Raw genomic sequence first — 12,373 nt, 5'->3', positions numbered from 1 at the left:
GCAAGAAATAATAATAAGTATGGACAAGGATGTGGAGAAAAGGGAATCCTCCTATAATGCTGGTGGGTTTGCAAATTGATACACTATGGAGAGCAGTGTGGAGATTTCTCAAAAAACTAAAAATAGAAATACCATACAACCTAGCAATTCCACTTCTGGGAATTTACCCAAAGAAATCACAGTCACTAATAGGAAAAGATATATGCACTCCTCTGTTTATCACAGCATTATTTGCAATAGCTAAAATATGGAAGCAACCTAAACATCTATCAATAGATAAATGGTTAAAGAATATGTGGTACGTATATACACTGGAATGTTACTCAGCCATAAAAAAGAAGGAAATCTTGCCATTTGTAACAACATGGATGGACCTAGTGGTTATTATGCTCAGTGAAGTAAATCAGACAGAAAAAGACAAATACCATATGATTTCATTTACATGTGGAATCTAAGAAAACAAAACAAATGAATGAACAAACAAAACTGAAATAGACACAAAACACAGAGTTCATAAACAGAGAACAGATTGGTGCTTACCATAGTTGGCGGGGGAGGATGGGTGAAATAGGTGAAGAGGAAAAAATTAGGGAGAATGTTTGATATCTGTATCAGGGCAATGGTTACATGAGCATACACACATGTCAAAGTCATCAGGCTGCACAGTAAGGTTTGTGCATCTTATTGTACGAAAAACAGTAAGAAAAATATATTGTCATTACAATGCACTTTAGAGAACAGTTAAGGGGTATTCTATAAATGATGTTTGGACCAAGTGAATGAAAGCCATAATAAACAGTGTTTCCAAAAAAAAAGAAAGGATGGGCTACCAAGCAACACTGGGGTAACCGTTCAACCACATAGAAAAGGCAAACCTGCATCCATTTCCTCATGTCATTCAAATTCCAAATAGATCAGACATTTCAAGTTAAAAAATTAACGCATTAAAAAAGAATGATAACACTAGAATATCCTAATGTGTGACCCTTCATGAAATTTACAAATTTACACTAGGCAGTCATTGATGTGTGCTAACATCAGAGTCAAGTAAAGGTTATATGCTTTCTAATGAAATTTACAACTGCACCTATGAGGTGCTCCCACCAAAAAAAACAGTCAAACCTTAATCTGATCAGGCCTCTCAAATATAAATTTACATGAAACACTGGGATTAGAAAAACTGTTAGATGACATCTTGAGGATTTCATTAACAAAGTATACATTGTCCAATTCTGTTGGACAAAAGACTGTCCCTTTCTTTAAGAAATTTCACAGAAACAGGAAGTTAGGAAACTACATATGAAGTTGAACTTAACAGATATCAAACAATTCGAATTTATGGACCTGATTTCAAACCAAGTTCAGACCATTAAAAATTTTTTTAGACAATCAGGGAACTCTGAATACAACTGGTAACATTTAAAAAAATTCTAGTTGCTTTTAGAAGTGTGATTACGGTAAAATTTTTAAATGGTCTTTATATTTCAGACATACATACTCAAATATTTACTAGTAAGGTGACAAAATGTCTTACATTTACTTCAAAATAATCAGGGGTGGGTGGGAAGTGGGGAGCTTACAGATGAAACAAAATTGGCAAAAGTTGAGACCTGTGATACCTGTTGAAGCTTGGTAAAGGTACAGGGGAGTTCCCTGTATAACTCTCTTTATCTTGAACAACTTAAACATTTTCCACAATAAAAAATTTAACTTATGTGTATTTAGTTAGTATACTGAGTGTATTCTATATAGCAAGCATTCCGATAAATATATTTCACACATTATTTCATTTACTCTCCAAAAATAGCCTGCAAAGAAACTAATTTTATTATTCCAAATTTTTAAATGAGGAAATCGATAGGACACCAGAATCGCTGAGAAACTTGCCCAAGGTCACACTGTGCTAACAGGTTTTAGGCAGAGAGGGGTCCAGTCCAGTCTGCCTAACTTTGCCACATTCACTCTTACCTACTGCACACTGTGGCCTCTTAATTCCTTCTCAGGCCCATGAGTCCAGATTTCAGTCTACATCAGATCAGAGACAGATGAGAGGGGTGCAGGGAAGAGAGTCCACCTTCCTTCCAGAAACTGAGCTGGTAGCAAGTGTGTGATGAGGGAAGGCAAGGAGGTTTCCCACACACTGTTTCTTTGGAATAACCAGTCCTCGTCCCAGCACACCCCTCCCCACCCCAAAAGTTAACACTACCCAGCACACCGCTTCTCTGTTAAATGTTGGAAAGAAGTCGGCAAACTGAATAATAGATTTCCTCTGCCATTAGTGACCTGGCTATCCCCTGGAGATTCACTACACACTCTGGGATTCTGACTCTTTTTCAGTAAAAAGAGGGATTTAGACGAAGGTCTCTAAATGGCTTTCCAGGTTTAAAGACTTGCCTTGGGGGCACTGATTTCCTATTATGGGAAAACAGGAGAGTTAGCAGCACTCAATGTCTATCACAAAGGCAAGTGGATGGAAGGTCCTCTAGTCAGCAAAAGCTTGTCCTGTTAAATATGAGATGTATGGACACTGTGCTGATAAATCTCCTTATATCTACCCTGCTCCCTGCCCCCAACTCTGGCAGCATTCTCCTTGCTGAGCTGCTGGCGCAGCAAATGGTCCCTTCTCAGATCAGAATCCACCCCCAAGGAGGACTCCTGGTGTCCTTCCGCCCCCTGCAGCTCTGTCATTGTGGGACCTCTTCTCAGCCAGACTCACCTTTTGAACGAGTTGAGTTCTCAAGTTTTCTCCAAAGAAGCTGTTTGAACTGGTGCTTTTGCTTTTACTATGATAATGTGTTTGCACCCTCTGAAACCTCTGAACCAGGAAGCTTCATTGGGTGGGGCCAGTGAAGGGACTGTTTGCCTTTAAAGAGACAGAGATATTGACCTATAATTTGGAGTGTGCTTCAGTTTTGCCAAGTTGAAACCTTTTTCTCCAGGCGTCTGCTATTGCACCAAAATTTCCAAAGCTGATTTGTTGTTTTGGCTTATAATGGTCGATGCAACAGGCCCTTATCAAATGACCCAAATCTTGCACAGAAAGCCAGGCATTGTGTCTGATCATCCTCCCTGAGTGGAGTGGGAGGCCGTGGGATGGATGGTTCAGGGAAGAAGGAAGCCAGATATCTGGCTTGGTGTCTCCAAGTTTAGAGCCTGGGGGTACTTCCCAATGATTGCATAATATGTGTTTTTACTATACTCTTTTAGGAAGGTCTTGTGTTTCTCATTCAAAAATTAACAGCACTCAGGTACAAAGCCAAGAGGGTCTGAACCATTGGGAACTAAGAGAAAGAGTAAGATGAGGCCTGGAAAAAAATCTTTCAATGACCACACAGCTTCTCTGGTTTCTTCATACAGGTCTTGCAAGCTTGAAAATATGCGGGATCTGGTAAGTAAAGATGCGTCCAGGCAGCAGAACTCAGCTCTACCTCCCAACCTTCCTACTTCCTCTTACCCCGGCCCAGGCAGAGGCAGTTTCCTAGACTTACCCAGGAGACGGTTCTAACCTACTCTAGAACCTTTCTGAGATAAGAGGCAGGTGGTCGAAGTTCTTGTGGTTGACCAACTATTCTGGTTGCCTATTTCATCACCATAAAAATGTTTTTGGTTAGATGCATTGAGAAATTAGTCAGTGCTCAAGCTTGAGGATAGGTACCAAAAGGACCAGAGCAGGAAGTAGTGGACAATGGGGTGGTTACTCATGGAGGAAAGCAGCAAGATTTGGACGTTATGATGTCAACGACCATATCATCGGTTCATATCACTGGGCCAATCATTGGTGTTGATGACTTGGAACACATTGAAGGGCCCCAGGTAACAGTTTCCCAACTTCCAAAAGAGGTACAGATCAGTACCAGCTGTGTGATCCATCAGGTCTGGTGCAAAATGAAAATGCCAGCCCTTTGTTCAAGATCCATTATGGATTTCAAGCTGGTATCACCAGAGCGTAAACCAAACCACGTGAGGGGCCCTTCTAGGCAGAGAGTCCTGTGTAGCTGTACAGGTCGCACACCCCGGGGGCTCTTTAACAAGTTACCACACGTAGGGGTCTAGAGGAGAGCCAGGACCGCATCTCCTGCCCAAAACATTTCTACCACTGCCCAGTTTCATTTCATCCAACGTATTCCTTGAATGGAACTCAGAGCTGCCTTGGATGTTTTCCTGATCAGCTAACTGCTTCTCCAGGTATGATGCTCGGGCACACTGGCAAGTTCCCTAAAGGGAAGAGGGAAGCAGTAGAGACAGAATTCATAGATGCTACAGGGAACAGGATGCCAGTCTCGAGTCGTAACAGCCTTGAGGCCACTGGTCAAGGAGGAGCATCTGGCACATATCTGTCCCATCCCTGAACCCTAACTTAGGAGTAATCTCCATCCATCAGATCTTTGACAGGAGCAGAATACTGCCTCATATCTCTCCTGTACTGTTCCCTTGGCTGTGCTCCTCATCATCACGAGCTACGCCCACCCACAGCTCTGCTGTGAGCCATCTGTCTCTCCCCTGCTGGTCCCCACCTGCAACTCCCCTCAGCCTAGGATGCCACTCCTTCCACAAAGTCTGAAACAAAGAGATGAATGCAGAGGAAGCACAGCTTCCTTTTCACATTTTCTCTTTATTCTTTATAGCATACATGCACCTGGCAATGTGCAGGTAGTAAAGAAGTCCACTCTTTGGCAGTCCAAAAATCATTAGCAAATTCTGGGGACCTCAGAAAAGAGGGGAATTCACTGAGGTTTATAGCTACAGCATGCAACATTTATTGAAGAAAGTGGTTGGGTCTTCCCTGCAGTTGGAACAGAAGAACAAATAATAGAGGTTTTTAAAAGTCTGATGCAAGGTTCATTTTGAAAATTTCCAGAAGTTGTTAATTCTTTGGCATTAGGAGTTGCTTAATACTGTTGGCCTCCAGATTTGCTGAGCAAATTCAAGGAGGCCTATCCAGGTAATTAAAATTTTATGGCATATGTATACATAATCAGACCATGAATAATAAAACAAATCTTCTAGGGATTAGCAATCATTACTGGAGGCTGTTTATGATCACAAAGTGGTGATGCCGTTAAAATGATTGAAAATTTAGAAATAGGCAGAAGAGATTGCTAAGTGTTCTTTCTGTGTGATTCTAGGCTTGACTGTTGTCTGAGATGTTTTATGACTCTATAAGGACAGAGAGGAATTTTGCAAATTTTTTGTCCTGTAGACATGCAAATAATTTTCTGTCTGGTGGAATGTATAACCCAAAAGTTACACTTTAGACTGTCTTGGACACCAATGCCACATTCTCAAATGCTCTTTGAACAAATTATAATTATCTTACTGGTTCCCTCACTAATCAGTAAGTTGAGCAAAATCTTTGACATACATTTTTTTTTATACTTGACCGAGAACCATGATTTTGCTTTTTTGAATATTGCACTCTAACAGGAAACAGAGGGGGAAATAGCACGACTAAATCCTTGGAGGTGGAAATATACTGGATATGGGCTGAGAACAGCAAAAAATTTGGAGTGGAGGGATCATTACCAGTGTTTTTTGAAGGCCTACTACAGTCCAGGCACTGGCTTTTATATCATGATTACCTTCACTCTTTACAACTATTTTACAGTGTGTAAAAGAGTGATTAATAGGAATGATGTCTAGAGATTCAGGTAGATAAAGCACCAGAGGAAGACTGGCTTGGAAGAAAATTTTGACCAAAGAAAATATGGGTCAAAGAGTACACACTTCTAGTTATGAGATGAGTAAGTTCTGGGGAGCTAACAAAAGGCGTGGTGACTGTAGTTAATAATACTGTATTGTATACTTGAAAGTTAAGAGGGTAGATCTTAAATGTTCTCACCACTATAAAGAAATGGTAATTATATGATGTGTTGGGGTGTTAGCTAGTACTATGGTGGTAAACATTTTGCAAGATATGTGTATCAGACCACCCTGTGGATTAATCCTCTCCCTATATACAGAGACAGTCAACTCAAGAAAACTCAAGTGGGCCAGGCAAGATCACACAGCTTGTTGATGACTTAACCAGATCCAGGGTCCACACCACCATAACCCTGTGGTAGTGTTCTCTCCATACAATGCCTGGCTGTTTCACTCACCTTTCTCATGACCCTCCTGAGAGGAGAAGCAGCAACTTGGGTTAGAGATAACAAGAGAGATGGCCAGACTAAGCTTTGCATGAAAATTTTCTGTCCTCTATCTGCTATCCTATTTTTAATAGCTGGAGAAGCCTTCCTTTGAGAATGATGAGACTTTGCAAGTGGCCATTTTCTAGGGAAATACCTAAAAAGCAAAAGGCAACTGAAAATAAGAGTGGTCAGAGGCTAGAAATGAAAACAGGCCTCAGAAACCTAAAATGCTCTTCACCTCTGAGGTTATATAGCCCACAAAATGTTGGTGTCTCAGGGCCCTTCTGAAAACATCACCATAGTCCAAAATGGGGGATAGGTTTCTCAGTGGAAACACTGCGAACCAACAGCTCAATGGCAAACGTGTCTGTCTCTTTAAGTTGTCACCACTGGGCCCTCCCTCCGTGGGCTTCCTGAGCTCTGAGGTCTGAGAGGCACTCTGTGTGCTAGGAGGAACAGCCTTCCGCCCTCACAACCAAAGGGAAAGCAGTAGGTCAGGGGCTCCTCCAAGCCAACGGCAGAGCCTGTCACCCATTCTGCAGGAAAGGTGAGCCCAGCAGGGGAAGGGAGTCGCCCGGGAGCAGGAGCCGTGACCAACCAGAAGGAGCTTGGCTCTGAGCGTGGGTACTGCCTGAGCACCTGCACTGCAGCGGCATCACCAGGGTGAGTGAGGGCAGAGCAACCCACATCATGCCTCCATGTTGTCAAAGATGTTCCGAGTTTCAGACAGAGTAAGTTCAGAAGTCTTATGAACATCTCCCCAGCCTGGAGGGCACACCTCCTTATTTAAGAGCAAAATCAGCCTCCTTAATACAGTAAGAGAAGTGTGTGCTAGAACCACCTGCAGGAACAAAATATATTTTTCAAGGAATTAAATTGTTGCCCAAAGTGCATATTCGGCAAAGGCAAAGAGATTTCTGTGAACACCCAAGCAATCTAACCTCAAAGCATGTTCCACTGCGGCAGGTCTGGACCCACCCAGCCCCCACACGGGACAGCAGCAGCGAGGACCGTGGTCTGCAAGCCCTCACGCTGTATGACCCCTTAAATACCCAACCCCTCGTTCAAGCTTCTCCACACGAGCTGCTGGGGCACCTCAAATTCCTCATCTGTACAATACAGGAGTTTGAATAACTAACTGGTTTCCTTTGTGGACTGATTACATCAGAAATACCAGATACATGAGTCAGAATCTCTGCTGAGGACCCCAAAAAGGTACAATGTATAGAACACTCAACTCTGAAAACAGCAAATTTGGGAGGTGCTGACATGAACTGTGAAGTCTCGGAGTGTTAAGAATACAGGAGTCCATGTTTTACATACCTCAGTAATCAAGAGCCATTTGTCATCCCAGATTTCACTGAGGCTTACTTCCCTCTTAACTATTTTAAATCATTTGCACCCCATTCCAAACTACATGGAAAATTCCAATGACCTACGCAGGTGTTGGGCGAATTCCCTGCAGCACATTTACTCATTTCCATCTTTGACAAGAACTTCTTGTTTAGCTAAACCCTTGCTCTTTGTGCTGAACCTTGTGGCTCTTTCTCCACTTCCGCTATGCTCTCAGTTATGGGGTTTGCTGATTTCTCCACAGAAAATACCTAATCAGGTAAGGCCCGTGGGGTGAACTACTGAAGGCTTTAGGAGGTGGCAGGGCAGTTACTGCAGAAACAGAACCCACTTTGGACTGAGGGCCAGGCAAGCCTGTCATCTAAGTCCTTTGTCCGGAGACAAGGTCTTCTGCCAACCTCTCCCTCTGCTCTTCCTTGCGTGGTGCCAACGGGAGAGAACACAGTCACCTGTAGTGACCTGGGTGAGAATGTGAAATGGCTGGGGGAGCACAGACAGGACAGACAGAAATGTGGGGAGGATGAGTCGCAGGAGTAAAAGCACAAGGTGGGCGCACAGACCCCGAAATCTGCTCTCTGTGTTGCAGCTGACTGAGGAGGGGTTGCCTGGAAGTGCGCTGGGAAGTAGACTGAGGAGAGGGTCGCCCCGTGGCCAGGTTCTCACGTGACCAGGCAAACGTGATCACAGAATGTGGAATGGGATTCAGCGTTTGAATTGGGTAGGATCACTTGGCTTTGAGAGGCCTCAGATTGCAGGGCAAGAACATCAGGAGTTGGAGGGCACATCCCAGTCTCTCCAGCACACTGGTCATGTTTAGACATATGTAGACAAGCCAAATTATTTGGTTTCCGAGGCAGACCAGAGGCTCTCCAGATCAGCTTGAGAGGTATGTTTTTTTCCCTACTTCCAAAGCAAAATTCAGCTTCTCCCTTGTTTGTTTCCCAGGCCTACCACCCTAAGGCAGTTCTCTAAATCCTGAGCACATTTTGTGGTTCTCACCGTTTTCCAAAGTCTCTCCTGGCTGCTGAATCTCCTGGGAAAACCTGATATCAACAGCTTCTGTCACTGGCATAGACTCTCCTGGGAAATTCCCATCTAAGCTTACTCACTGGCATGGCGAGGTGCAATAATCTCCCCTCTGTGTTTCGCTTTTGGAGGTCCTGAAAAGGAAAACCAGGCTCTCCACACATTACCATGATGCCAGTCCAGCCCCAGACCAGGTCCTTCCAATGTCCCCCTAAATCCTTATGCTCAGGCAAGGCAGGAACCATGGCTTTTTCACGGTGGTGTCACCAGCTCTTTGGACTGTGCCCAACACATCACAGGTGGTCATGCCCCCTGATGAATGAATGGACAAATGAATGAATGAATGAACAAATTGTGTTTGGGACTCTTCTAGGGAAGCATGGGAGGAAGGAAGATGGCAAGAGATGAAGAGAATCCTTATGGTAAGAACATATCTCGCATCATGTCCTTGCCCCAGTGTGGGCTCTGGGTGACAAGCGAAATGGGCTGCCTCATGACTGGGCAGACACGAGCCCCAGAGGTGCTGTGTGGTATTTAAGTTCTTTGACTAGCCTGCGCGTCCATTCCCAAAGTAAATGAGGATAATAAACCTCCTCTGATCTCCACAGAAGAGGATGTAGAAGATATCATGCCCAGAGGGAACATGCTCTACCAGGTAGAATGTGCTGGAGAACAAGGATGGAGGGTTGAACAGGTATCCTAATGGGCAGCAGGGACAGGACAGGGAGGAGAGGGAGGGAGGGAAGAAGAGAAGTCATCTCCTCTAATGCTCTCAACAGCTCATGAGAAGCAACTGCAAGTATTATTGGCATTTTTGCAGAAGAGGTTTGAGGCTGAGGTTAAGCAACTTCCCCCAGGGTTACACAGCCAGCACATGGTGGGGCTGTGATTCAAACCCGGGTGTCTGGGCCTCCACAGCCCTTCACCACCAGCCAGGCTCCCCCACTTTTTTCCGGACTGGATTCTGGGAGAAGCGTTGCAGGGCCCCCGGGAGTTGTCGAACTTGGAACAGCCCGGCCTGGCGGGGAATGCGCAGGGGCCATGCGGATGAAGCAGTGGCCTGGTATTGCAGAGGGGAGTCTAGTTGTAAAGAAACGTCCACGGGCAGGTGTGGGGCATCTGCAGGCCATGTGGGGAAGCCAAATGAGAGAAATAGACGGGGAGAGACCCCCGGGAGTTCCAGACGCGGCGACCAGGTCCCCTCAGGAAAGGCCTGGCTCGAAAGCCAAAGCCGAAGGCGCTTGTTTCCCACGCCCAGAGGGCGCCCAGGAGGCCCAGCGGGCCAGGAGGCGAGCCTCTGAGTTCGGAGGCTGACACAGGTCAATCGGTCCTCGCAGGTTTCGACGACTACGGGCCCGCCCCGCAGGAACCCAGGCTGAGGCTCATCCTGGCCGGGAAGACCGGAGCGGGCAAGAGCGCCACGGGCAACAGCATCCTGGGCCAGCGGCGGTTCCCCTCCAGGCTCGCGTCCAGGTCCGTGACCAGGACCTGCGCGGTGGCCAGCCAGCGGTGGAACGGCTGGCACGTGGACGTCGTGGACACCCCGGACCTTTTCAGCTCCGAGGTGGACCAGACAGACCCGGCGTGCGCCGAGCGAGGCCGCTGCTACCTGCTGTCGGCGCCCGGGCCGCACGCCCTGCTGCTGGTGACCCAGCTGGGCCGCTTCACCGCCCAGGACCAGCAGGCCGTGCGCGCGCTGCGGGAGCTGTTCGGCGACCAGGTGCTGGCGCGCACCGTGCTCGTCTTCACGCGCAGGGAGGACCTGGCGGGCGGCTCGCTGCAGGACTTCCTGCGCGACACGGACAACCGCGCGCTGCGCCAGCTGGTGGCCGCGTGTGACGGCCGCGTGTGCGCCGTGGACAACCGCCCGGCGGGCGAGGAGCGCGAGGCGCAGGCTTGCGAGCTGCTGGCGCTGGTGGAGCGCCTGGTGCGCGCGCACGGGGGCGCCCCCTACACGAACGACGTGTACGGCCTGGCGCGCGCTCTGGGCGCCGCGGGCCCCGAGGAGCGGCTGGGCCGCCTGGTGGCCCGGCTCGCGGCACGCGCGCGGGGCCGGCGGGGGCGCGGGCTGCGGGCGGCGCTGCGCGGGTGGCGGCGCGCGCTGGGGGGCGCTTGGAGGCTGGTGGCGGCCGCGCTGCTGGGGGGCGCCGTGCTGCTCTGGCTGCTGTTCCCCAGGCCGCCGCCCCAGGGCCCCGCGGGGAGTGTGGGTCTTCAGAATGCTGGGAACCTGGCAAGAAAAATTGAGCATTTGGCGCTGAAAGAGGACTAAAACTTATTCCAAATGGATCCTGTGGTTTCAGTTTTAATGACAGAAAGCATCGGACACTGTGTCAATTTTGCCAAAGCTTAACCTGTCCTCTTTAGTTTTTAAGTTTCATCTTTGTATGTACATAGTTCTTAAATAAATTTGTTTAAAAACATCCTTAAAACATTTTTGTAGTCTTGTCTATCTTTTTCCTCTGGAAATATAATAATGATTAGTAGTTTTTAGTAGAAAATGGATTCATGGCAAAGAGAAAACAGCCATTTTTATTTTAAGTGCTTAAAAAAAGTAGACGCTTAATCTGTTAGGGTTGCTATTTTTTTAAAAATCGGACTGAGTGGCTTGTAAGCAACAAAAAACAATTTCCCAACTGATCTGGAGGTTGGAAGTCCAAGACTGGGATGCCAGCCTGGTCAGGTTGTGGTGAGGCCCCCTTTGGGGCTGTCGCTGTGAACACGTCCCTGTGTGCTCGCTGGGTGGAAGGGATGAACGAGCCCCCTGGGCCTCTCTACAAGGGCACATTCTCCTTTATTGGGCCTCTGCCCTCATGACCTCATCACCTCCGAAGGCCCCACCTTATAATGCCATTCTTTTGGGCCTTCAACATAGGAATATTGTGGGAAGACATAAATGTTCAGACCATAGCAGACACTGACCCGCCTTAATATGTTTCTAGTTCCTAAGCGTGAGTAGGTATCTCTCTTTGTCATCCTTGTAGGTTGTAAGTTTTTTATTATCAGTGAAAGAGTTATCAGGGTCACACGTGTGTTGATGTTTACTTCTGATACATGAGTTTATTTACTAGTACAATGAATTCATACTCATAAATAGATAAATTTCACACTCATAAATACTCCACATGTATTTTTTATAATAATAAATGCTCCGTATTATTGTATGTGTAGACTTGGGAGTTAGTGTATAGATTTGTAATATAGGGTAGGATATAATTTGTTGTCAAAGACATTTACAAAGCACAAGTATAAACATACAATCTATATATGTATAGAGTCAGACACACTGAGAAAGTCCAACTCCTAAGGCCTAGGAGCTTAAGACATGGCGAATACTGAAGCTGGACAAGAACAACAGAGGATACTGCCCTGCCCCCGCCACGGGCCTCACAAGTAATGATTAATAACAGTAGTCTGCTGTGAGGAAGGGTCTGGCCTGGAGAAACTGTGAGGCAGAGTTGTGCAGAAATGACTGGAAGCTGAAGGTGAAGGAACAGGACTGGTGAGTAAAGCCTTACAGCGTTAGAGTGCTCACCCTAAGGGCAAGGCGATGCCAATTCAACATCAGAATGGACGTCCAGCTGTTCATCTTGTGCACTTTCTCCCCCAGTCCACCCTCACACACAAAAGTCAAACTCATCTCTGACACTGCTATTTATTTGCAAATCTCTGCCGTATAGCATTTTCTGCCTGTTGCCTTCACAGCCAGAGATTCTCAGGTTCCTGATGATGTTAGATCACTAAGGAGACACCTAAAAAGGGAAAATACTCTGCAACAGCTGAGCACATATTGGCGAGAGAGAGACCCACAAGTCCTGCATGGAAGCCATGCAAGCACGGGAATACCAATGCCAAATGCTGACACCTGA

General features: G+C 46.6%; 3 protein-coding genes across 7 annotated transcripts in view; 1 reads left to right on the top strand and 2 right to left on the bottom strand.

The window, feature by feature from the left end:
- Positions 1-12,373, bottom strand: part of LOC118919539 (GTPase IMAP family member 4) — a 97,638-nt gene that overhangs the window by 34,399 nt on the left and 50,866 nt on the right. The gene's annotated exons all lie outside the window — the stretch shown is intronic.
- LOC118919541 (GTPase IMAP family member 7-like) overlaps positions 1-12,373 on the bottom strand; it is a 67,280-nt gene that overhangs the window by 11,140 nt on the left and 43,767 nt on the right. Inside the window, exon 1 of one of the 2 annotated variants that reach the window (XM_036899526.2) lies at positions 2,717-2,800. The exons of the other annotated variant lie outside the window; for it this stretch is intronic. The gene's annotated coding sequence lies outside the window, so the exon portion shown is untranslated. Of the gene's footprint in view, positions 1-2,716; positions 2,801-12,373 lie in introns of those variants that run through there. 2 annotated transcript variants of the gene reach the window in all.
- LOC118919540 (GTPase IMAP family member 1-like) lies at positions 6,560-10,783 on the top strand. Of its 4 annotated transcripts, none has more exons than XM_036899521.2 (3): positions 6,560-6,859; positions 8,881-8,929; positions 9,845-10,783. In XM_036899521.2, the coding sequence occupies exons 1-3, from the start codon at positions 6,827-6,829 to the stop codon at positions 10,774-10,776; spliced, it is 1,014 nt and encodes a 337-aa protein (XP_036755416.2). In that variant the 5' UTR covers positions 6,560-6,826; the 3' UTR covers positions 10,777-10,783. The 4 variants fall into 4 exon arrangements, with proteins under 4 accessions (XP_036755416.2, XP_036755420.2, XP_036755415.2 ...); XM_036899525.2 differs by having other exon boundaries at positions 6,564-6,791; XM_036899520.2 differs by lacking the exon at positions 6,560-6,859 and adding an exon at positions 6,866-7,740.

Source organism: Manis pentadactyla, chromosome 7 (assembly GCF_030020395.1).
Source record: "Manis pentadactyla isolate mManPen7 chromosome 7, mManPen7.hap1, whole genome shotgun sequence".
In the NCBI taxonomy this organism is placed as follows: Eukaryota; Metazoa; Chordata; class Mammalia; order Pholidota; family Manidae; genus Manis; species Manis pentadactyla.
Note: the sequence above shows the minus strand (reverse complement) of the source record. Positions and strands in the feature narration are given on the sequence as shown.

What these genes read in the sequence shown, in the direction of transcription:
- LOC118919540 (XM_036899520.2), top strand. Translation starts at nt 7,546, where the DNA reads ATGGAAAATTCCAATGACCTACGCAGGTGTTGGGCGAATTCCCTGCAG. An exon ending in CACAGAAAATACCTAATCAG is followed by an intron (nt 7,741 to 8,880) that starts GTAAGGCCCGTG and finishes GGACTCTTCTAG; the next exon opens with GGAAGCATGGGAGGAAGGAA. An exon ending in AGATGAAGAGAATCCTTATG is followed by an intron (nt 8,930 to 9,844) that starts GTAAGAACATAT and finishes CGGTCCTCGCAG; the next exon opens with GTTTCGACGACTACGGGCCC.